The sequence below is a fragment of the Myxine glutinosa genome, chromosome 1 (genome assembly GCF_964187855.1).
Source record: "Myxine glutinosa chromosome 1, kmMyxGlut1.1, whole genome shotgun sequence".
Lineage (NCBI taxonomy): Eukaryota > Metazoa > Chordata > Myxini > Myxiniformes > Myxinidae > Myxine > Myxine glutinosa.
The window spans coordinates 166,816,453-166,841,359 of NC_136261.1; the positions used below are offsets into that span (position 1 = coordinate 166,816,453).

General features: G+C 45.4%; 1 protein-coding gene across 8 annotated transcripts in view; it reads left to right on the plus strand.

The window, feature by feature from the left end:
• The window catches only part of PTPRD (protein tyrosine phosphatase receptor type D), a 502,851-nt gene that overhangs the window by 398,932 nt on the left and 79,012 nt on the right, over positions 1-24,907 (plus strand). For all 8 annotated transcript variants that reach the window (XM_078779585.1, XM_068121669.2, XM_068121656.2 and 5 more), the window contains exons 22-23: positions 210-322; positions 630-727. In XM_078779585.1, coding sequence (XP_078635711.1) covers positions 210-322; positions 630-727 — 211 coding nt within the window. The remainder of the gene's footprint in view (positions 1-209; positions 323-629; positions 728-24,907) is intronic.

Consider the following 24,907-nt stretch of genomic DNA (forward strand, 5'->3'; position numbering starts at 1 on the left):
GAAAAAATAAAACCTTCCATCTACTCCTTTGCTCTTCTCACTTATGTTTTTGTTACATCTCTATATTTAAGGCGGCTGCTTTTGGCCCCCTTATTAATTTGCTTATTTTATTTACATCTCCAGGAGAAGACATTGTGTAAACTTTAATTTTGCTCTCGAATTGCTGTCGTGCTTACATGCTTCCCTTTTCACCCTTTTTGCCTGTGCAGGAAACGTAGTGACTCGGATCCAGGCAAACCTATTTTGTCAGGTCACAAAGACCAATCTCCACATCACCCAAGTGACCCTGTTGAACTTAGACGCATGAACTGCCAAACGCCAGGTTTGTAAGCTACGTTCCGGTGCCTTTGCTGGTAGAACAAACTACTTTGGTGTGCACATAGCAGGGTTCATGAAGTTTACCAACCGCTGGAGCTTGAAATTGCTCTGGCTTTAGACCCTTAAACGACAGCATGTTCACTATTTTAAAGCCGTTGCCAAATTTACTTCAATATCTTTCAGAGAGCTGGAGAAGTTCTGAAGAAGGCAGCAGAGAACCACTTGTTTTTTATTTTATATTTTATTTTTCTCTATATTTGGCAGAGTATTATGTGATGCGAGGCTGTAAACTGCTGTGTTGTCAATTGCAGGCATGGTAAGTCATCCACCCATCCCTGTTGGGGAGTTGGCAGATCATGTGGAGAGGCTGAAGGCAAATGACAACCTTAAGTTTTCACAGGAATATGAAGTGAGTAAAGCTCACTCATACATCATTCATGCTTTTATTACCCAGCTATAGTGCACAAGCACTCTTCCTATTATTTTCAGTTTCCTTCCTTCTCCTTCCTCTCATTTCTGTCTCCTTATTTTCCGCTTCTGCTTCTTCTTCTGCTTCTTCTTCTTCTTCAACCCACTTCAATGATCTGGGCTTTATCTTTTTCAGCATCAACAATGTGGCCTGTGCATTTTTTTTTTGTGCAGTCCAAAGTCTCATCTTAAAGAGTTAAAGGTTCTTGCCAATAATTTAATCAGTTCTTCCTTATGAGTGAAAAATTGCAAAGCCTGACTCAAATGAATTATTTTTCTTCATCGACCCCATCTTCCCCGCATCTTTTATATCTGGCACAGAGAGTTAATTACATCCAAAAGGCTGATGTTTGGACATTATTTCATAGTAACATAACCTCATTAACCTTTCCATTGCTCTGGGATTGCTAAGCCTTCATTGCAAGGAAGTGTTTTTTATGGTTTCCGGTTTGAGGCGAATGGTAAACATATTTATGTTTCTCCATTGACAAAGTTCTGTTGATTGGATTGATATTGTCTGCCTGTTATTAATGTGTATTCTGGTCATGCCGCCTCCACATTTGAGCTGTGGCAAATTATTTGTTGATTATTTGGCCTGATGAATTCATTTGTCTTTTTCCCTCCGACTCTGACCCTTTCCTGTTTTCTCCCATTGCTTGCTCCTGTTTTCCCTTCTCCTTTCCTGGAAAGTATATACTCCCAGAATTTATGTGTGTATGTGTGTCCATATGGCTGATATCAGTGTTTAGAAATGGATGTAAATGCAGAGGACTTGGTCCAGCATTCCCTCTCCACCCCACACCACATATGCCTCTTCAGGTCTTAAAATTGGCAGCACCAATACTTCTCTGCTAATGCCACCACCTCTCTTAATTCCCTAGTGATGCACTCAAACAACCTTTTTGATCTGGGTCATGAGCATCAGAGGCCTGCACATCAATCGCATGCATCTCTCCTTTAACGTTGACACCAGCTCCCCAGATGTCATCTGTCTAACTCTAACGGAAACATTTCTTTCATTCAGACTCACTCACTCACTCAGACTTCGAGATATCTCAGACTCACTAACTTGCTTCCCTCATTTTACCTTTTTGACTTTGACAGGCCCAGTGCTCATGCTCATGGCAATTTTGCAGTCTATGTCAGAAACCGTCTCTCCCATACCCCCTATCTCACCCTCTCACCCCTATCCTTATGGAATGTCTCTGAATGCATGTCCGTCTCTGTAGTAATGGCTTGTTTATGTGCATAGCATTGCATTCCAATTGGCTTCATGTCAGTCCTCATGTTACTATTACATTACTGTATATATATATATATATATTGTTACGGTCCGCGGTTAAGGATGTTACGTTTGCCGAGCGGATGGCACCGCGACCTAACAGTTTCCCCGATTCACCCGATTCACCCGAACGTTGGCCGTATCGCGCCACAGATATTCAATATGGAAAACTCTAAAGCGACCGAATGGAAAGAGGAAGAAGAAGACGTACAGAAGAGTAACGGGATTTATTATTTACACACACAAGCAAAAGGAGCAGTCACGGTTATGTACAGGGAACATTGAAAAAGCAGGTGACACAGTGAAAATTACTAGCTTATCCTATGCAGTCTTAATTTATTCCCAGGGACAAAACAAACAGAACAAACTCACGTACACAAATGGGGAAATTGCCGGCAGAATTGGCTGGAAGGAGGTGTGTGGCTGGAGCTTGATCCCGCACGGGACGTCGGGCTGGACCTCGACGGCCGCTGATGCCACCGATCCTGTCGTGTGCGCGGGATCACGGGTCGGAGCTGCTTGGTGGAGCCGACGCGCTGGTGGGGGGTCTGGCGTGACGGGTTCTCTCCTCTCTCTTTCTTGGTCCAACTCTTCCTCTTGGTTCAATCACTCCTCACCACCGACAACTCAACGCAACCACTGACCACTCAACGCAACCACTGACCACCACTGACGACCAACCCAGCTCTTTCCCAAAACCACACAACTCAGCTCTGCTCTTGTCATGGACCTCTTCGCAACTTCTTGCGCGCGCGCCTTTATAGCGCCTCCGGCGATTAAGCCGCCGGCTTTTAGGACACGCCCATCGGTGTGCTCACCTCGGCCCTGGTAGGTCGCGCGACCCTTTGGCTCCGCCCTTGATGATGACGGGCGGGCACGCCTTTCTTCCCCAACCCGAGCACATGTTCAATGGCGGCTTTGGGGCAAAAACAACCCACAGCTGTAACAAACTGGCCAACTGCCCAATGCAGTTGGCAATGGAGACTTGGTGGGGATGTAATTGGCAGATTGAGGCTTGGCCATGACGAAAGGGGAAATGGAGGTTTTGGGGAATGAGAATGAAGAATGAAGGGAATCTATCTTTTTCACTTGGTGCAATGGAGTGTCATTTTAATGGAAGACAAGGCCTTACCCTAAAACACATAATAAGGATATAAACTACTGAACAGGGATATTATAGTGTCCTTCAATGTATGCTTTATGGTATTAACTACCGGGACGCCCTTTTGACCTTTATACACACTGGAGCAAGGAGGGCCCAGAATAAAGCAATAATAATAATACACACAATAAAAAAACACAATCCTCATTTCCGCAACACTGCACCCTCCTCCTCTTAGGCACGACCCGGGCCTATAACTTTAATTTAGTGTGACACGTAGGTGTAGTTCCCTCTACTTTTAACCTGACCCTGAGTGCGACAGTCTTAAAACATAAATACAGATGTCCCACTGCTCCATTGCACCCTACCTAACAGACTCACGCCCACAGCTAACCGAATTGCAGAATGGTCTTCAAACTATACACTGACGGTGGGGAGCATTATTTACAGTGACGCTACTTTATTTGCAAAACGTAACCCAGACCTGTGATTGTTCTTTCTGGGGGGGAGACAGTCTGCTCTGCATCAATGCACCATGAAAGCACCCAAAAACACACCAAAGCACCCTCAAGCACCAATCGGTGCACAGTCATCACTGTTCATCAATAAAAATAACCAAACAACCCCTAACCCTGCAGGTGGTCTCTTGCTCTTCGGCTCCCTCTGCTGGCTTTTACTATTTTCCAGTTGTTGTCATCTTCCTTTGCTGGCGGCCTATTTGCAATAAAATGCACCTAACGTGTCCGTTTTTATTTTATTTATGGCCCACAGGGGGCCGACTAGTGTGGTTCACCTGTGGGGCATCGGTGCCCTGTGATCAAGGTCCGCCAGCAAGATTTCGGGCCTTCATGGCCGGTTCCAGCAGAGGGGCCATGCCCCAACCCATGGGGTCCATCAGTGGTGCTCAGCCACAGACTTGTGGTCCATAATGTGGTGCATCGATGCAGACAGCTGGTTCTGGGAGTTCCGGTCGCACAATGGCGGACTCACGCACGCTCCCCTCGGCGCCCAGTGGCGCTCAGGTCCTCATGTGGGAGACAAAGGGGGGGAACACAGATGAGCGAGGGGTAAGGTCTCAAGGGTACACATCAATAAGGCAATGCAAGGCGAAGTGCGTACGGAGAGCGAAGTGAGAAAGCTCGTCCCTACCGTACGTCACCCCCCTGTCACCTACACTACCCTTGCCCTTACCCCATATTTACAAAAATCTACACATTTACAAATCCATCACTACTGTCGCGTCTTCCCCCAATTTCCCCTACACCAAATTCGTCTTCACAATCCCTCTATCCAAAATTTGCCATCACCAAATTCATCATCAATCCTCATAAGGAGGAAGAGATGGAACAACAAAGCACAATGTCACACCCACGTCATGATGCGTCTCACATTCCAAACATTTGCATCAAAAATAATAAAACATGGCATGGTGTGGAGTTACGTCATCCCAGGTGAGTGGATGTAGATGGTGCGAGGAGACTTCAATCCTACTATCCTCTAAATGACTTTAACACACTTTACACTACCCGGGGTCTTTCCCTGCCAATCCATTGGCCATCTTACACTATGGGTTTTAAGAACCAAATTCCCATTGACCAAACTGTGGTGCTTCATCAATTTGGGGTCTCACTCCCCCGATTCATCTCCCGGTACCCTTGCACAATTTCTGGGCTGAGACGTGTAGCTCTCCCAGCAGGTCTACCCACCTGCACACCTCCACCACTGCAGTTGCCACCCGAGCTTACCTAGCTCCTCACCCTAACCTATCTAACTGGGGAAGGTCCCTCCTGGCTCTGTCACCCCTCGGTGCCCTCTGGCACTGGGCTACCCGGGTCCGTCCTCCGGATCCTCGGGCCCCATCCACAACAACTCTACCAGCTCCCAGAGCCCACCTGCGGCCTCACCTGGCCGACATCCTCACAGTGGTGGAGTGCCCAAACCAACTACACACACTAACAGGCTACACGCCCAGCCATTTCCACAACACTAATGCACCCATCCATGTACCATTCTTTCACCCGCACCACAGATGCCAATATCCAACCACAATTTACCTATACCCTCTACCTAACACTTACACTACCCGCCCCGGGTATTCGTGATGGGGGTTCATCCTTCCCCCATTCACACCTTCGCACCATCCACTCCACTCCATAGTTTCCACCATACTCACTCCACGACCATCCATTCCAATACTCCATCAATTCCACACTCCATGTATTCCACACAACCATTCTCCATACACCTGTTGTTGCACACCTGTGCAATCACACCTGGTGCCACCTGCACCCTCCTTCCTTCCTGGACCATTTGGTCAGCACAACTCACATCACTATTACTCACTCATACACTGCTCCATCCACCTGTCCAGTTGCACACCTGTGCAATCACACCTGTTCCTTACACACTTTAAACAATACACTTCTAAATACACCTCCAACACTCACACGGCATCATCTAAACTACCTGTTGCCCTGCTAACTTAGTGCTCCCCGTCTTCCCTTTAAACTAAGCACATACCACGTTATTATCATCCACTCTAACCTACCTGCGTCCCCACTACAGGTATCATTGTCACTACCTAATCTTAACGTTACCTAAGGTCATCTTCTAGATCCCTACACACGATATCCTAACCCACCCGGGCTAGTTTTCACTGCCATAAACCCCATAAGACTAGTGCTCCTTTGCCCCCGCTGTGAGGGATGACAGAGTTGCCATCCCACCACATCGGGTATCTCTCACTATAAATTTTGCTCGTCCAATTTTCAACAAATCAAAACTTTGCCAATCACTACCCATCAGCTGCCAATCCTCTACCAATCATCACTGCCAATCCTCAAATTTTGTTTTTCTAATTTCGGGGCCAAAACACTATTCTCATCATCACAGTCTACTTACTAGTGCCTCTCGATGCTCCAATTCACTTCTAAAGGTCGGCTTCGTAAAGCCGAGCAATGAATGCGGGTTGTTTGGTGCCGGCGGCTGGATGCGTCCGACACTCGGTGAAGGGAAGGACGCTTACCCGGGCCGAGATCCCACGCACCACCTCGGCACGGAGCCATCCAATGGCCCGATCTCGACCTGCCGGAAAGCCTCAACAAAAAGGGGTCGCCATGACGACCCTTCCTATCGGGTTGCCCGCTCCGCCTAGTGGAGCACGGACGCGGCCGTTCAAAGCGAGGCCCAACGTGGATCGCGTACGGCGGTTCTTTCGAAACCGCCGTGGTTCGGATCCCCGCTGTCCTCGCGGCACGCGAAGCTGCTCGGCGCGCACCGAGGGCCCGATTCGGCTAAATGTCGTTCTAACCGCTAACCCGGTTACCGTCGATGCTTCACCTGCATGCTCACACGCATACGCTACCCCTTTCACCCTCACCGAGCTCGGTGCTCCAACGCCGCCCGTACACCCCGCGTCCTTCGCTATTGCACTCGTTCTTTCGCTCACAGACTTGGTCACACACCTGACCACCGCACACCTTTGCACACACTCGTCGTTCGCACACCTCACCAACACACCTCTTCGCGCCCCCTCCTCGGTCACCTCCTCTGTGACAATCACAGGTGTGCCCTTACTCGCACACCCAACCACGTGCCTCACGACCAATTCCAGTGTGCATTCCCATACGCGCTCTACCATTCCAGGTGTGCATCCTTCCATTCCAGGTGTACGTCCTCTCTCACCTGCCACAACCAACCCACGCTCCGTGTCACTCTCACTACTTTCACCACCACTCTTGACAGCGCACTCACCCTTACTCTCGACAGCGCACTCTTTCCTCATGCACCTGCCCGTTACACACCTTTCTCGCGCACACTCTCCCGTTACTTCCTCCGTAACACTCACCACAGGTGTACACTCTTTCGTTACATCCTTTGTAACACTCACCACAGGCGTGCATTCCCCCTTACTCTTGACAGCGCACTCTTTCCCCATGCACCCGTCCGTCACACACCTTTCTCGCGCAACCTCTTGCGCACACTCTCCCGTTACTTCCTCCGTAACACTCCTCACTACGCGCTTCCATGTGCTCCCTCGCACACGCGCTACGACCAACTCACTCACGACAGCACACTCACTCCTCGGCGCGCACTTTTTCCTCACACACCCCAGAGTCGGACACTCTCGCACACCCCTTCCTTCGCACACCGGACTTGTCACACACTTCACCAACGGCCTCTCACGAACACCCGGATCCAAATCAACCCCCAAGCCGACTGAAGCTCCCCTCACATCATATACATTTCCTCGTATATCGCCACTCACCTCGGTACCTCGTCGTCGCACCTCCTTCGCCACCTGCAAACTCTTTATTTGGGTAGTGAGCACAACATCACGATTTGAGCACCGACCTTGAACATATTCCATCACCTCCTCCTGTATTTCTCTCTTAGTTTCTGTCCGTCTCTTCTTAATTTCACTCACCTCGTCTTCCACTTCCTCTAATTTTTGCTTCACCTCTTTTATTTCCCGGTGCTTCTCCTCTATCTCGTCCTCTAAGGCTACCTTGACCGTTTCTATGTGCGTCCTCACCTCCCGGTCCTTCGTCTCCATTACTTCTGTCACCTCGTCCAACCTCGTTGTCAGTCCCTCACGTACCATCTGACATTGCCTCTTCGTCGCTATCAAGTCGTCCTTGATGTCGTTTTGTGTCGCTTTTAACCCTCCCAGTACCGCAGTGTTCCTTTGTACCTGCTCCACTAACTCCGTCTGTCCCACCGTCAGCTGTTCCACCTCCTCCGTCAGGTCCTCTATGCCCCCTTGTAACTTTGCCGTCCCATTTCTCACCTCTTTCTCCATCCGCTTTTCACCTCGCTTTACCTCCTCGCGTACCCCCGAGACCTCCTCACTTACACCTCGTCGTATCTCCTCTTTCATCTCCTCCCTCTCTTTTGTAGATGCCACCCTCATCTGTCCCAATTCATCCCTCTGAGCATCCAATTTGGTTTCTACCCCGATTTTCACCTCCTCTATCTGCTCTCCCATTTGTTTAATTTCTCGGGCGGATTGCTCCCCTATTTCCCGCAATTTGTTTTCCATCTTGTTTTCTAACCCCTCTAACCCATTTTTCACACCCTCTATCTGATTCTCCTGGGCAGCCATTCTATTTTCCACCCCCGTTAACCCATGTTTCACCCCTTCTATCCCATTGTCTAACCCCTCAAATTTCATGTCTAACCCCTCAAATTTCTTGTCTAACCCCTTAAAATTATTGTCTAACCCCTCAAATTTCTTGTCTAAACCCTCAAATTTCTTGTCTAACCCCTTAAAATTATTGTCTAAACCCTCAAATTTATTGCCCATATTGTTGAACCCGTCTCTTAATTGCTCACTAGTACCCCTCGCTTCGTCCTTGATTCTGCTTTCCATCCCTTCCATTTGGTTTCCCAATTGCTCACTATTCCTGTCCATAAGGGCCTTCATTTGTATCATAAAAAGGTTCAAATCCACCGGTGGCGCTGCTACGGTCGCGGGCGCGGCAAAATTTGGTGCCGCTACACCCACGTGCGCGAGGACGCCAATTTGCGCGCCTGAAACCTCCTCAACCACATTGCCAATGTCTCCTCTACTTCGTCCCTCTGATCCTGGGTTACTCCTAACCCCTCCTCTAGCTCACCCACCGGCATCCGATCGCCTTGACCAGCCATGGCGCGATTTCAAAATTCGGGTTTTTTTTCTTTAAAACACCAAATTTCGGCCGCTCCAAATTTTGACCAAATTTTTTCTAGATCTTTTAAAAATTTGGTTCGGGCCCCGAATCTCACTCCCAGACACCAATTGTTACTGTCCGCGGTTAAGGATGTTATGTTTGCCGAGCGGATGGCACCGTGACCTAACAATTTCCCCGATTCACCCGATTCACCCGAACGTTGGCCGTATCGCGCCACAGATATTCAATATGGAAAACTCTAAAGCGACCGAATGGAAAGAGGAAGAAGAAGACGTACAGAAGAGTAACGGGATTTATTATTTACACACACAAGCAAAAGGAGCAGTCACGGTTATGTACAGGGAACATTGAAAAAGCAGGTGACACAGTGAAAATTACGAGCTTATCCTATGCAGTCTTAATTTATTCCCAGGGACAAAACAAACAGAACAAACTCACGTACACGAATGGGGAAATTGCCGGCAGGATTGGCTGGAAGGAGGTGTGTGGCTGGAGCTTGATCCCGCACGGGACGTCGGGCTGGACCTCGACGGCCGCTGATGCCACCGATCCTGTCGTCTGCGCGGGATCACGGGTCGGAGCTGCTTGGTGGAGCCGACGCGCTGGTGGGGGGTCTGGCGTGACGGGTTCTCACCTCTCTCTTTCTTGGTCCAACTCTTCCTCTTGGTTCAATCACTCCTCACCACCGACAACTCAACGCAACCACTGACCACTCAACGCAACCACTGACCACCACTGACGACCAACCCAGCTCTTTCCCAAAACCACACAACTCAGCTCTGCTCTTGTCATGGACCTCTTTGCAACTTCTTGCGCGCGCGCCTTTATAGCGCCTCCGGCGATTAAGCCGCTGGCTTTTAGGACACGCCCATCGGTGTGCTCACCTTGGCCCTGGTTGGTCGCACGACCCTTTGGCTCCGCCCTTGATGACGACGGGCGGGCACGCCTTTCTTCCCCAACCCGAGCACATGTTCAATGGCGGCTTTGGGGCGAAAACAACCCACAGCTGTAACAAACTGGCCAACTGCCCAGTGCAGTTGGCAATGGAGACTTGGAGGGGATGTAATTGGCAGATTGAGGCTTGGCCATGATGAAAGGGGAAATGGAGGTTTTGGGGAATGGGAATGAAGAATGAAGGGAATCTATCTTTTTCACTTGGTGCAATGGAGTGTCATTTTAATGGAAGACAAGGCCTTACCCTAAAACACATAATAAGGATATAAACTACTGAACAGGGATATTATAGTGTCCTTCAATGTATGCTTTATGGAATTAACTACCGGGACGCCCTTTTGACCTTTATACACACTGGAGCAAGGAGGGCTCAGAATAAAGCAATAATAATAATATACACAATAAAAAAACACAATCCTCATTTCCGCAACAATATGTATGTATGTATGTATATATATATATATATATATATACATGTATAGATATGTATTTATGAATATATACACTACATGACCAAAAGTATGTGGACACCCCCATCCAATTAGTGGATTTGGCTGTTTCAGCCACACCCATTGCTGACAGGTATATATAATCAAGCACTCAGCCATGCAATCTCCATAGACAAACATTGGCAGCAGAATGTTTCATAGAACCAAACAAACATCAGAGGATGCCACCTTTCCAACAAGTCAGTTCATCAAATTTCTGCCCTGCTAGAGCTGCACCGGTCAACTGTAAGTACTGTTATTGTGAAGGGGAAACGTCTAGGAGCAACAACAGCTCATCCACAAAGTGGTAGGCCACACAAGCTCACAGAACGGGACTGCCGAGTACTGAAGCATGTAGTGCGTAAAAATCGTCTGTCCTCAGTTGCAACACTCACTACCAAGTTTGAAACTGCCTCTGGAAGCAACGTCAGCATAACAACTGTTCGCCGGGAGCTTCATGAAATGGGTTTCCATGGCTGAGCAGCCACAAACGAGCCAAAGATCACCATGCTCAATGCCAAGCTTCGGCTGGAGTAGTGTAAAGCTTGCCGCCATTGGACTCTGGAGCAGTGTAAACGCATTCTCTGGCGTGATGAATCACACTTCACCATCTGGCATTCCAACGGACAAATCTGGGTTTTGGGGATGCCAGGAGAATGCTACCTGCCCGAATCCATAGTGCCAACTGTAAAGTTTGGTGGGGAGGAATAATGGTCTGGGGCTGTTTTTCATGGTTCGGGCTAAGCCCCTTAGTTCCAGGGAAGGGAAATCTTAACAATGCAACCTACAATGACACTCTAGACCAGCGGTCGGGAACCTATGGCTCGCGAGCCATATATGGCTCTTCCGGTGACGGCATATGGCTCCCAGACAATTTTGAGTTGAAAAAAAAAAAAATCAGTTTGGAACTGATTTTAAAATACTTGTGATATTTCTTAATAATACTGTGTCATTTTAAAGTAAACAGAAATTAGTTTTGAAGATAAATTTCACGGGTCACGGGTCACCCGTGGGTCGGGTCGGGAACCAATGGCTCGCGAGCATTGTAAAGCATCGCTTCGCATTCGCATCGCTTCGCATTCGCATCGCGAGCATCGCTTCATTGTAAAGGTGAAGAAATCAATTTTATCAGATAGCCAACTAGTTTATCCGCTTCAACCCTTGTAACGGAAAAGATGGCGAAAAGAAAAAAAGACGATGATTACCGTGCATTCCAGGCTGCGTGGACAGAGGAATTTGCATTTGGTGAGAGAGCAGGATCTGCGGTATGTCTAATATGCAATGATAAAATTGCATCGATGAAACGGTCACATATAAAGCGGCACTTCGATACGCACCATGCTTCATTTGCATCGAAATATCCAGCGGGGGACAGCAGGAAAAGGGCATGCGAGGAGCTACAGCGGAGAGTGCAGACGAGTCAGCAGCAACTACGTGTGTGGACCAAGCAAGGTGACGGGAATTCCGCTAGCTTTGCGGGTGCTTTGGCAATAGTAAGGAATGGAAAGCCATTCACAGATGGCGAGTATGCCAAAACATTCATGCTTGATGTGGCCAATGAACTGTTTGATGACTTCCCAAATAAAGACAAGATAATCAAACGAATAAAAGACATGCCCCTGTCAGCAAGAACTGTGCACGATCGTAGCATCATGATGGCAAATCAAGTCGAGGAAACACAAATTAAGGACATAAACGCCGGGACATACTTTTCTCTCGCGTTAGATGAGTCAACAGACGTTAGCCATCTATCTCAGTGCAGTATAATTGCCAGGTATGCTGCAGGTGACACACTGCGTGAGGAAAGCTTGGCTGTTTTGCCAATGAAAGGGACAACAAGAGGAGAGGATTTATTCACGTCTTTCATGGAGTTTGCTAAAGAAAAAAAACTACCGATGGATAAACTTATTTCTGTCTGTACTGATGGTGCACCCTGTATGTTGGGGAAGAACAAAGGATTTGTAGCGCTTCTCCGTGAACATGAAAAGAGAGCCATCCTAAGTTTTCATTGCATCCTGCACCAGGAGCTTGGTGAGGTGATGTCGCTGGTCATTCGAGTGGTCAACTTTATTGTTGCCTGAGCTTTAAATGATCGCCAGTTTAAAGCTCTGTTAGAAGAAGTTGGGAATCATTATCCCGGTCTGCTTTTACACAGCAACGTGCGTTGGTTGTCAAGGGGGAAGGTGCTCAGCCGTTTTGCAGCTTGCCTGAGTGAAATCCGGACTTTTCTTGAAATGAAAGGCGTCAAGCATCCTGAGCTAGACAACACTGACTGGCTCCTGCAGTTTCACTATCTCGTGGACATAACTGGCCATCTGAACCAGCTCAATGTGAAAATGCAAGGTATTGGAAATACAATCTCATCCCTTCAACAAGCAGTGTTTGCATTTGAAAGCAAGCTGGAAGTCTTTCTCAGGGACATTGAAACAGGTCGTCTTCTGCACTTTGAAAGACTGCAACAATTTAGAGATGCATGCTTAGCAAGTGACTCCACTCAACATCTGGATCTCCAGCAGCTAGCTGGCTTTACGTCCAATCTCCTGCAGTCATTCAAAGCACGTTTTGGAGAATTTCGTGCGCGCACTGGTCTTTTCAAGTTCATCACTCATCCACATGAGTGTGCAGTGGACAAAATCGACCTGACATGCATCCCCGGGGTCTCTATCGGAGACTTTGAGCTGGAAGTTGCTGACCTGAAGGCATCAGACATGTGGATGAGTAAGTTCAAGTCACTTAATGGAGAGTTGGAAAGTCTTGCGCGACAGCGAGCAGAGCTGGCGAGGGAACACAAGTGGACAGAAATGAAAAATCTTCAACCTGAAGACCAGCTGATTCTTAAAACTTGGAACGAGCTTCCTGTGACATACCACACAATGCAGCGTGTGAGTATTGCCGTATTGACCATGTTTGGCTCTACATATGCATGTGAGCAGTCATTCTCGCATATGAGGAACATTAAGACCAACCTACGCTCACGTTTAACTGATGGAAGCCTCAACGCCTGCATGAAGCTCAACCTCACCACGTATGAACCAGACTACAAGGCCATCAGCAAAACCATGCAGCACCAGAAGTCGCATTAAAAGTAAGACATATTTAATTTATTATACGTTAAAAATACTATATGGCTCTCAATGAAATATATTTAGAAATATTTGGCTTTTATGGCTCTCCCAGTCAAAAAGGTTCCTGACCCCTGCTCTAGACGATTGTGTGCTTCCAACTTTGTGACAACAGTTTGGGGAAGGCCCTTTCCTGTTTCAGCATGACAATACCCCCCATGCACGAAGCGAGGTCCATACAGAAATGGTTTGTTAAGATCGGTGGGGAAGAACTTGACTGGCCTGCACAGAGCCCTGACCTCAACCCCATCAAACACCTTTGGGATGAATTGGAACGCCGACTGCGAGCCAGGCCTATTTGCCCAACATTAGTGCCCGACCTCACGAATGTTCTTGTGGCTGAATGGAAGCAAATCCCTGCAGCAATGTTCCAACATCTAATGGAAAACTATATATATATACACGACATGACCAAAAGTATGTGAACACCCAAACATCACACATCTCATTCCAAAATCATGGGCATTAATATGGAGTTGGTCCCATCCCCATTATATATATATATATATATAATATGTATATATGTGCCTTGTTCCCACATAGAAAATTTATCATTACAGCAGACTCATTTCTTCTGCAACTCTCTATCCAATGATCATCAGTTTGGCTTCCACCCAGGTCACCTTTTGGTATATGTGACTACTGTGTCAACAATGGATGGAGGCCATCAGTTACACACAATAGGGCAGGGCCAGCCAGCCATCTCATGTGCATTTGAGTTTGCTGGCCACCCTGTACTTCACAACCTACCAGCTAATAGTTTCCAGGTTCTCTCTCAAGGACTGGCTATCAGTGAGTTTTCCCTGTAGGCAACCTTCTACTTATGAGCCCAATTCTTCGGGTATTCATTCTCTTCCATGCTCTACCCGGCATTCTCTTCCATGTTCTGTAATCTGGAGCTTCTCAATGCCGGCATCTCTCATGGTGGAATTCTGTAATCAAGGCTGTTTTTACAGTGCGTCAATGACCTCTCCTCATCGCTGGAAAAACTGTTCATCTACCTGGAACATGTCTTTTAATACAAGAAAGACCCATACTCTCACTTTGTCCTACTATAACGACCAGCTCTTAAATTCCCAAGTTTATTTGTGGGGTCTGGGACAGCTCCTGGATCTCACACATCATCGGCTCTATTGCGTATCATATCATGTATTTCTGGCCTTCAAAGTAATCCTGCCTAATTTTTTAGTGAACTGGTTTTGACGTTAAGAAAATAAGATTTGCTTTGTTTAAATGGGAAGTATATGTTAACATTACACTTATAAAATGAACTTTAATGAAGATAGATTTGGTAAATGAATATTTAACTGATTTCATAGGCCTAATTAACTGAGTGACACATTGCTGTGTCTGTGTTTTTTTGCATGGTCTTGTGTGTCTGCGTTCTCTGGTGAAGAAGCCTGTAACGTCAAAGCAGGACTTACTCGAGATGAAAGAATTGATATCCGACGAATATTGTCGTGAAGAATGGTGTGCTGTTAGAAGCAGAAATATGAGCAATATTTGGTTGTGCAATGGTCCTGGATGTTGCAGAGAATAGTGTTTTGTGAATGCGTTTGCTTCCACTTTCATCTTGATACGTGCACAAGATGGCAGAAATTCCTGTATGGTTTGCCTGAATTGACATGTAACATCAGTGTTGCCCAACCCTTCAACACGCAGACCGATTGTATCTCTTCTTGTCAGACAATGCAAAGATAACATACAATTCCATCACCGTTCCCTGTCGGCCATGATGTTCAAGAAATAGTTTCACCCGGGTTGTAGAAAATTGGCATTTTTATGTCAGACGTATCGCCCGTTTAACTCGGGAGAGAGACGGGAGTGAAACATTGGCTGACGTGACAAAAGATGATCTGAGCAAAATATGAATCATAAATGTGCTTGAGTCATTTTGCAGGGGTGAATTTCACCTGTGGATATGCATTAATTTAAATCCTCAATCAATCCGTGAAAACGGCAAGCTTGACACGAGGATGACAACCACACAGGGCAAATAGTTTGTTTCATGCTTTTTCTGATTCATAATATATTTAATCCGATGTGTATATTAAACACTGTGGGTCCCGGACCCCATGATATTACAATTTGTATCAGACAGATGGTTGCCGAGAAGCATGGTGTGCTGTACTGGTGTTTTGAAGGGTTGTTTTTCAAGAATTCTGAGATATATATATATATATTTTTTTTTAATCTTAAGAAATTCTGAGCTAATGGGTGAAAATTTCAATAAAGTCTTAGCTCTATTGATGTTCTAGCCTGCTCAGAAAATGACCAATACACGGGCATTACATAGTTAATAACATCTCTAAATTGAAGCTATGAGGTGCTAGTTGTTTACACTCCCCCCATGGGATGGCCTGCCAGCTCATCCACTGGGTGAATCCACTCTGTGCTGATGACGACCAGGAGGTCAGTAATGCGTCTGTGGATTGATTCCTTTCCCCAAGGGGTGGGCTGGTGATTTGCAAAAAAAATTAGGCTTCACAAGCTTCGTTTGTTAAGTGATTTCTATTTTGTATTCATTGTCGAGCCTCGTGGCAGGGCCTCGTGAAATACATGTATAGAAGCCTCTTAGAAGGCTTGTATGTATACATGGTCGAGGCTCATTGAATTACCAAGGCATTTTGGAGTGCAATGTTCAACCGAGTGTCAGAAAGCTGCGTCTCCGTCAAAGGTCATGGGTCTTGCAGCAGGACAACACACACACACACACACACACACACACACACACACACACACACACACACACACACACACACACATGCAGAGGGACACACACACACACGCGCGCACACACACACACACATGCAGGGGGACACATGCACACACACACACGCGCGCACACACACACACACACACACACACACACACCCACATGGGGACACACACCCACCCACACGGGGACACACACACTCACACACAGGGACACACACACACCCACATGGGGACACACACACCCACACGTGGACACACACCCACCCACACGGACACACACACACACCCACACACGTGGACACACACTCACCCACACGGGGACACACACACACCCACACACGGGGACACAGACACACCCACACGGGGACACACACACAAACACACACATGGGGACACACACACTCACACACATGCACGCACACACATATACACACACATACACATGGGGACACACACACACGGGGACACACACACTCACGCACACACACACACGCATGCACACGCACACACACGGGGACACACACACAAACACACACATGGGGACACACACACTCACACACGCACACACACACACGTGGGCGTGGGGACACACACACACACCCACACCGGGACACACACACACCCACATGGGTACACACACACACCCACACAGAGACACACACACACACCCACACAGGGACACACACACACCCACATGGGGACACACACACACACACACACACACAGACACACAGACACACACACATACACACGAGTACAACCCCCCCCCCCCCCCCCACACACACACACAGACACGGACGGACACACACACACACACACACACACACCATTCAAAGACTTATGGGAAGTTATGAGGTGCGGCAATTTGACATCTCGCCCCAAGCGTCATTTTTCTTCGATACGCCACTGCTCCACTGAACTTGTGATCTGTTTCCCTCTAGTCTAGATGAAGATGATAAATTCCCTCTCGATGCAGAACCCAGGTTGCATATATCATATTCCCATGATGAAGCGACTCATTGTTAAACAGCAACGCCGGGTACTTTTGCTAGTGTGTGTGTGTGTGTGTGTGTGTGTGTGTGTGTGTGTGTGTATATATATATATATATATAGATATATATATATATATATATATATATATATATATATATATATATATATGTATGTATATATATATATATATATATATATATATATATATATATATGTATGTATATATATATATATATATATATATATATATATATATATATATATATATATATATATATATATATATACATATATGCGGATGATGATGACGATGTTGGTTTATTTGGTTATCTAAAAAGGGTGATTTGGCATGATATAAATTTTGTAATATTTTCTCATTGTATTATTACAGTCACGTGAAAAAGTAAGTACACCCCATGTAAAGTTTTGACTTTTTCAACATATTTCAACATACAGCTATTTGATCTTCATTTCAACAATATTGATAGATAAAGGTGATATAATATAACAAATATCATGGAACATTTACATTTTGTAGTCCATTGTATAATTTAAATACACAAAAATGCAAATTTCGCATGTGGAAAAAGTAAGTACACCCTACATTTATCACTACTTAAAATACCTAAAATTAGAATCAGGTGCACCAGCTCAGGTGCAAATGCTTAGAACATCATTAGAGAGGATCTTGGAGGAACCTGTCTTATTTAGAAACCTCAGACATTTAGTTTGGTTTGCTCTTTGTTGTTGAAGTGTGCGGCGTCACCATGCCTAGATCAAAAGAGCTCCCTGAGGCCTTCAGAAAGAACGTTATAGATGCCTTCGAGTCTGGGAAGGGATTTTAAAAGATATCCAAACAATTTGAAATCAATCATTCGACTGTCCGGAAGATCATCTACAAGTGGAGAAGATTCCAAACAACTGCCAACCTGTTTCAGCCAGGCTGCCCCAGCAAGTTCAGCCCGAGAGCAGACCGCAAGATGCTGAAAGAAGTCTCTAAGAACCCCAGAATGTCATCACGGGACCTACAGGTAGCTCTTGCCACTGTTGATGTCAAAGTGCACGAGTCTACCATTAGAAAGAGGCTGCACAAATTTGATCTACATGGGAGGTGTGCCAGGAGGAAACCTTTGCTGTCCAGAAAGAACATCAGGGCAAGACTAAATTGCGAATGAACACCTTGGCAAAGACCAGCACATCTGGAACATTGTGCTCTGGACAGATGAGTCAAAGGTAGAGCTATTTGGCCACAGTACCAGGAGGCATGTTTGGCGAAAACCAAAGACAGCATTTGACCACAAGAACCTGATACCAACTGTAAAGCATGGTGGTGGAAATATTATGGTTTGGGGCAGCTTTGCTGCATCAGGGCCTGGGCAGCTCACCATCATAGAATCCACTATGAATTCTTCATTGTACCAGAGGGTGCTTGAGGATAATGTGAGGCCATCTGTCGGAAAGTTGAAGCTCAACCGAAGGTGGACCTTGCAACATGACAATGACCCTAAAGATACCAGCAAATCCACCAAGGAATGGCTGAAAAGAAAGAAATGGAGGGTTCTGGAATGGCCAAGTCAAAGCCCGGATCTAAATCCCATCAGGATGTTGTGGGGGGATTTGAAACGAGCTGTGCATGCAAGAAACCCCTCAAACATCGCACAGCTGAAAGAATTCTGCATGGAGGAGTGGGCAAAAATTTCTCCCAGTCGATGTCAGAGACTGGTCGACAGTTATAATAAACGCCTACTTGAGGTTGTTTCTGCCAAACGGGGCAATACCACCTATTAGAGCCAAGGGTGTACTTACTTTTTCCACATGCGAAATTTGCATTTATGTTTATTTAAATTATACAATGGACTACAAAATGTAAATGTTTCATGATATTTGTTATATTATATCACCTTTATCTATCAATATTGTTGAAATGAAGATCAAATAGCTGTATGTTGAAATATGTTGAAAAAGTCTAAACTTTACATGGGGTGTACTTACTTTTTCACGTGACTGTATATGTAGATGCACTATTATAGTGTGGTAAAATATAGGCTTCACAATCGAATTCTTTTTTTTTGTGTGTGGAATTGGAGATTGTAGACAATGTGAGACCATGGCCACAACCAATTGTGTTTCCATTGCAAGGCACTCCATTCTTTTGTTTCACAACAACACCTCTTGCCGGTCCCTCTCACCAATCTTTTCCTCCTCCTAATGCACTTTTCCTCCCTGAAAGAAATATTCCCTGCCTGAGCACAGGTCATGACCTGTGAAAGCTTTCGCTCCTAATTTGCTCACTTCAACATGGCTTTTTCTTCCTTCCAAATGCAGGATGTGTCACTCATAGGACAGCGTACAAAAACGAATTTGCCATTTCCTCTGTTTCCTCATTGTGTTACCTCTTTATTGCAATTTTGAAAACTTGATTCTATCAATTTTGAGGGTTATCATCATCATCAATCATCATTGTTATTATTATTGCCAGACCTTGTTTTGGAGCTTATGACATTAACCCTTTGGACACGCCAAGGTAGTTGTCTTCAAAAAAGTTCATTATTCAGTCGTCAGACGTTATCAAGTTCTTAATCAATTTAGTCCCGTTTTTACATTGTAAAATAACGCCTACAATTAACATATGCACAAAATACTCAAATCAAGGTATCAGCCCAAATATTATACTCTTGCAAATGATATGATGGTGTCTTTAATTTCCATAATTGTTTATTAGATGCCACCTTGCACACACTGCCCATTTCAATTTAACTCTCAGCAGTTTTCCCCATGCAACCACAAAACCACAATCCGCCACCTCTTCTTCTTCTTCTTCTTATTCTTCTTCTTCTTATTATTATTATTGTTCCCCCTCTTCGTATTCGTATTCTTGTTGTTGCTGGTGTTGTCAGAATTATCATTATTATCACTATTATTTTGTTTTATTTTTATTTGTGTTTAAAATTAGATTTTAGAAACATTATTGATGGAAATTTTAGCAACATAATTGAAGGAAGAGTCGATATGCACACTTATACAGCAAGGAAGGAGGATGGATGTGAAGGAAACAAGGAGGGGGAGGGGCATGGGTTGGATGGACACGTAATTGGGGGGATACCGAGCAAGCGTGGGGGTGCCTAGATCGGGTGTAGGGGAACCCGGTTGGGAAGATGACGTAGGGGAAGGTGAGGGAGTTTGTCACCATAGTCCCCACACACAGTACTACAAGGATTGGATTTAATGATTCTAAGGGCAGAGAAAGGAAGACATACATCAGTATTAGGATGGCAATGATTATTTAAGGCAAAATTTAAAAATGCACAATATGAACACAATGTTGGATGAGGCACGAGTTTATGAGTCATTCAGGGATGAAGAATAAGAGAGTGGAAAGTAGACTGGGAGAAAGGTATTTGGAAGCAAGTATATGTCGGAAGATTGAACATTTTAAATTACCATTTTCAAAGGCCTAAATTGATGGAGTGATGTGGGAGGAATAAGAAGAAGAATGGAGAAGAGGAAAAATATTTTTGTTGTTTTCAATTTTTATTAAACTGCAGGTATAAGGAAGCAATTAAAATGAGTGTGGTCAATAATGGGGCAGAAAGGATGGAGACATGGTGAGTCGGTCTGGGAAACAGTTTGAAAAAAAATATTGGTAGGTCCACAACGCTCACTGAGCCTGAGATGCAGGGTCGAAATAAATAGAATAAGCACAAAAATACACAGGAGTGAGCATACTCAATACCATGAACAATAGAAACAAAGGGAGGAACAAAAAGATCGATGGCAGCAAGCACAGACGAATCAGAAATTTCGCTTTTTTGAAGCAGATCACTCAGAGAAGCAGGAGTAGCAACCACAACCAGGAAACCGGCAATGAAAGCGGATGAAACACACAAGAGCAAAACTTTGTACGAGGGCCCTACTGAAAATCATGAGCACATTGATTATACAGTAAAACAGAGGTACATGTAAGAAAACTGATATTGTCAATAGTATCTGGACATACCGCATTACTTTTTTACAAAATCTCCAGAACATTCCATGCATTCCTGCCAGTGCTAGACGAGCTTAAAAGCAAAGGGCTTATGTGACTCATTGGGACTGACACAATCTGTCGTTTACCCGACCCAGATCTCAATCAACGGAGCATCTTCTCTTCTAGACTTGATTATGACAAACTTCCCTGCAAATGTCTGCTGCTCTTCTTCTGCTCCAATCGGTTCATCTGATCATGTGCTTCTTAAAGTGGACATCTCTCTGGACATTCTCAGAGAGCCTCCTCAGCGTCGACGAGTCTGGCATTTCACTCAGGCTGACTGGCATGGTCTGCAAGCGGCCATCAAACATCTGGACTGGTCTCCCATTTCCACTGTCTCTGACATCAACTCATCCTCGGAATTTTTCCAAAGAAATGTTCTCTCTCTCATGCACAGATTTTTCCCATTTCATCTTCAGTTGTCATACCCTTCCTCCCGTCCATGGTACACTGAATCTTGTGGTGAGGCAGTTGCCCTGAAACAACTTGCCTTCGCCTCCTGGAAGGCAAATCCAACGAAAGGCAATCTCATTTCCTTTCACAAAGCCCAGAACAAGTGTGTCTACCCTCAGGAGAGCCAGGAAACAATATCTCTCTACTCTCAAGACTGAACTTTCAATCCTGTCTCTCTCCTCCAAATCCTGGTGGCATCTTCTCAAATCTGTTTCTGGTGTTTGTTCCCCCTCCATCCCCTCCATTACCTCAAACAGCTACAAAGCTGACAAAGCACCTGAAAAAGCCAAGTGCCTCAACTCTGTGTTTGCCTCCAAATCTGTCCCAAACCCATCGCTCTCTGTACCCACCTTACCCAGTCGAACCCAGCTGCTCCTGAACTCTGTGTCCTTCTCTCCTGATAAGGTGGAGAGGTTTCCATCAAACATCGACTCTGATTCTGCAACTGGACCAGACGGCATCAGCTCACGGGTCCTAAAATCCTGCTCTGCCGCTCTATCTCACCCTCTCTCTGTTCTCTACACCCTCTCTTTTGCTGAAGGTCTTCTGTCATCAGCTTGGAAAGCAGCCAACATCACCGCTTTGCTCAAAAAAGGTGCAAAAACAGATCCTTGCAACTACAGACCAATCACCCTGCTTCCAATTATCAGCAAAGTCATGGAATCCATCATTGCTTCGGATATGAAATCTTTCCTCTTCTCCAATGGCTTGATCTCTGATCATCAATTTGGTTTCAGACCAGGTCACTCTACTCTGGACATGCTGCTTCTGCTGTCTCAACAATGGATGGAGGTCCTCAACACCAGACAGCAAATCAGAGCCATCTCCGTTGACATATCTCATTCCTTCAATCCTGTCTGGCACCCCGCTCTGCTCTCCAAGCTCTCCTCTTATGGCATCCATTGAAATCTCCATGCATGGCTTGCAGACTTCCTCTTCTGTTGTCGTCAACGTGCTGCTCTAAATAGAATTCTCTCATCTCCTCTTCCTACCCAGGCTGGAGTTCCCCAAGGCAGTGTTCTGGGCCCTGTGATTTTTCTAATAATCATTGATGATTTCTCAGACTTTCTGGAAAATCCTCTCTATATATTTTTGCTGATGACTCCACCCTCTGCCACTCCATACCTCATCCCTCAGATTGGCAGGCTGCAGCCTCTTCACTCTCTGCAGACCTGGATAAAATCATAAACTGGTCAAACAAGTGAACATATCTTTCTATCCTGACAAATCTCACACTCTCACTATGTCTCTTCGAAAAGACCGTCTAGAAAACCCTCGCATATACTTTCTCAACAATCCTCTCAAGGAGGTTTTGTCACTCAAGCTTTTGGGTCTCACTATTTGCCATGATCTTTCCTGGGAAAGCCACATTTCCAAGTTCGCTTACAAAGCCAGTCACCGAATAGGCATCCTCCGTCGTGTGAAGTCCTTCCTTGACACAACTGAGCTTCTCACCATTTACAACGTTTTCATCCACAATTTGATGGAGCATTGCTCTTCATGTTTTACAGGAGGGATATAAGTTTGAAGGTTCAATCTTGAGGTCGAAGAGATGCTGTTTCTGGCTCTCCTAAGAGTGCATACTCACTGGTTGTGAGCTTTGTGGAATGATCTGAGAATACCTCCGGTTGGGTTTGCTTTGCAGGAAAAGAAAGCAAATTGTTTCAGAGCATCTGCTTCACCACAAGATTTAGTGTACCATGGTTGGGAAGCAGGTTAGGGTAATATAACAGGAGTGAGAATGAATCTCTTCATAAGCAAGCAGGTTTCTGTGGAAGAATTCCCTGTCTGAGTTCATATCAGGGGTGATCGACATAGTTGACCAGTCCTGAAATGAGAGACTGCTGTAAATATCCAGACTCTCCGACGCTGAGGCAGTGATCTGAGACTCGTCAGAGAGATGTTGAGTTTCACAAGCATATGATCAGATGAGCCATTTGGAACAGAGGAAGAGCAAAAATCATTTTACAGGGATGTTTGTCTAGGGAGGATTTGCCATTGGGAAAAATCCGGGTTGGAAAATTCACAGATCGAGTCCGTCCCATGGAATCACAGAAGGCCTTTGCTGAAGTGCCATGGCTAGTGAGAGAGGTACAAACACCCAGCCAAGTTGCATGATGACAATTGAAATCACCACATATGAGGAAGAGAGAGTTGGGACGAGTGGTTAAAAGTTGGTCCATGTTGTCTGAGAGATATGTAGAGGGAGTCATCACATCACTGTTTGAAGGATGGTACAACACACAGACAAACATTGATACATTGAAGTTTTCCCTTAAATGTATCAAGGTAAATGAAAACTCAGAATCGTATAGAAGGAATGGTATCCTTAGGAGAAAGACAGTCATGCCTTTGCTGCTCCTTGTAACGACTTCACACTCATTCTTCCTGATTCCTGGGGCTCTCAGTCACACTCTGGTGTTATTAGTCCCCTACCGGTGTACACCGGAGGGGACTATAGGTTTGCACGCCGTCCGTCAGTCCGTCAGTCCGTCACGCAAAGAACAGTTTTCCAGACTTTTTTGCTAAACGCTTAATGCTAATGATTTCAAACTTGGCGCATGGTTTCCTCATGATAAGTTACAGGTCAAGTTCGAACTTCACGACGTTTCGATCATCTTTGACAAAGTTATGGCACTTTGAACTTTGGTAGGGGACATGTATTGCAGCGCAATACTCAGAATGCTTGTTTATTTTACCTTATTTTGGTCCAGCATGGAGGTTTCATAGAAGCATGGCAACATCATTTACTTTGAACTCCCGCTTTTGAGGTGGCATGTCAGAAGGATTAAACGAGTTAAAATATTCTTCAGGAATTCTTCAGTAATATTCAACATTGCCAACAGTGTCTCTACACTCATTGAAACCTTTGAAACTCCAGGGAGGTTTTCTATACACAGGCAATTAATAACATTTTCATTCAATTGTCTCAATATTGACCTGTCAGCTAGAAAATAGGGATATAGATCAGAATGTGTTCTTTTTTTACTTTCTTTTTTTCTATACAATGTCGAGGCTCATGGAAGAGATAGATGGTCGGGGTTCGTCTTTTGTCCAAATGGGCGAATACTTTGTCAATGAGATTCTGAAGATCTGATACCAAATAAGGACCAAATAATCACAACATGGGGATGTGTTGTATGAACTGTTTCATGGTGTCCATTTCTGAATTTAAAGATATATAATTTAAGGAATTAAACTTATTTAGGGAGTATTCTCACATTTCTGTAAATGTATACATGCATCTCTATAAGATGGCTCTTAAAGGGGCTTCTTTTAATGCAACTTCCATGACGAACTTACATGCTAC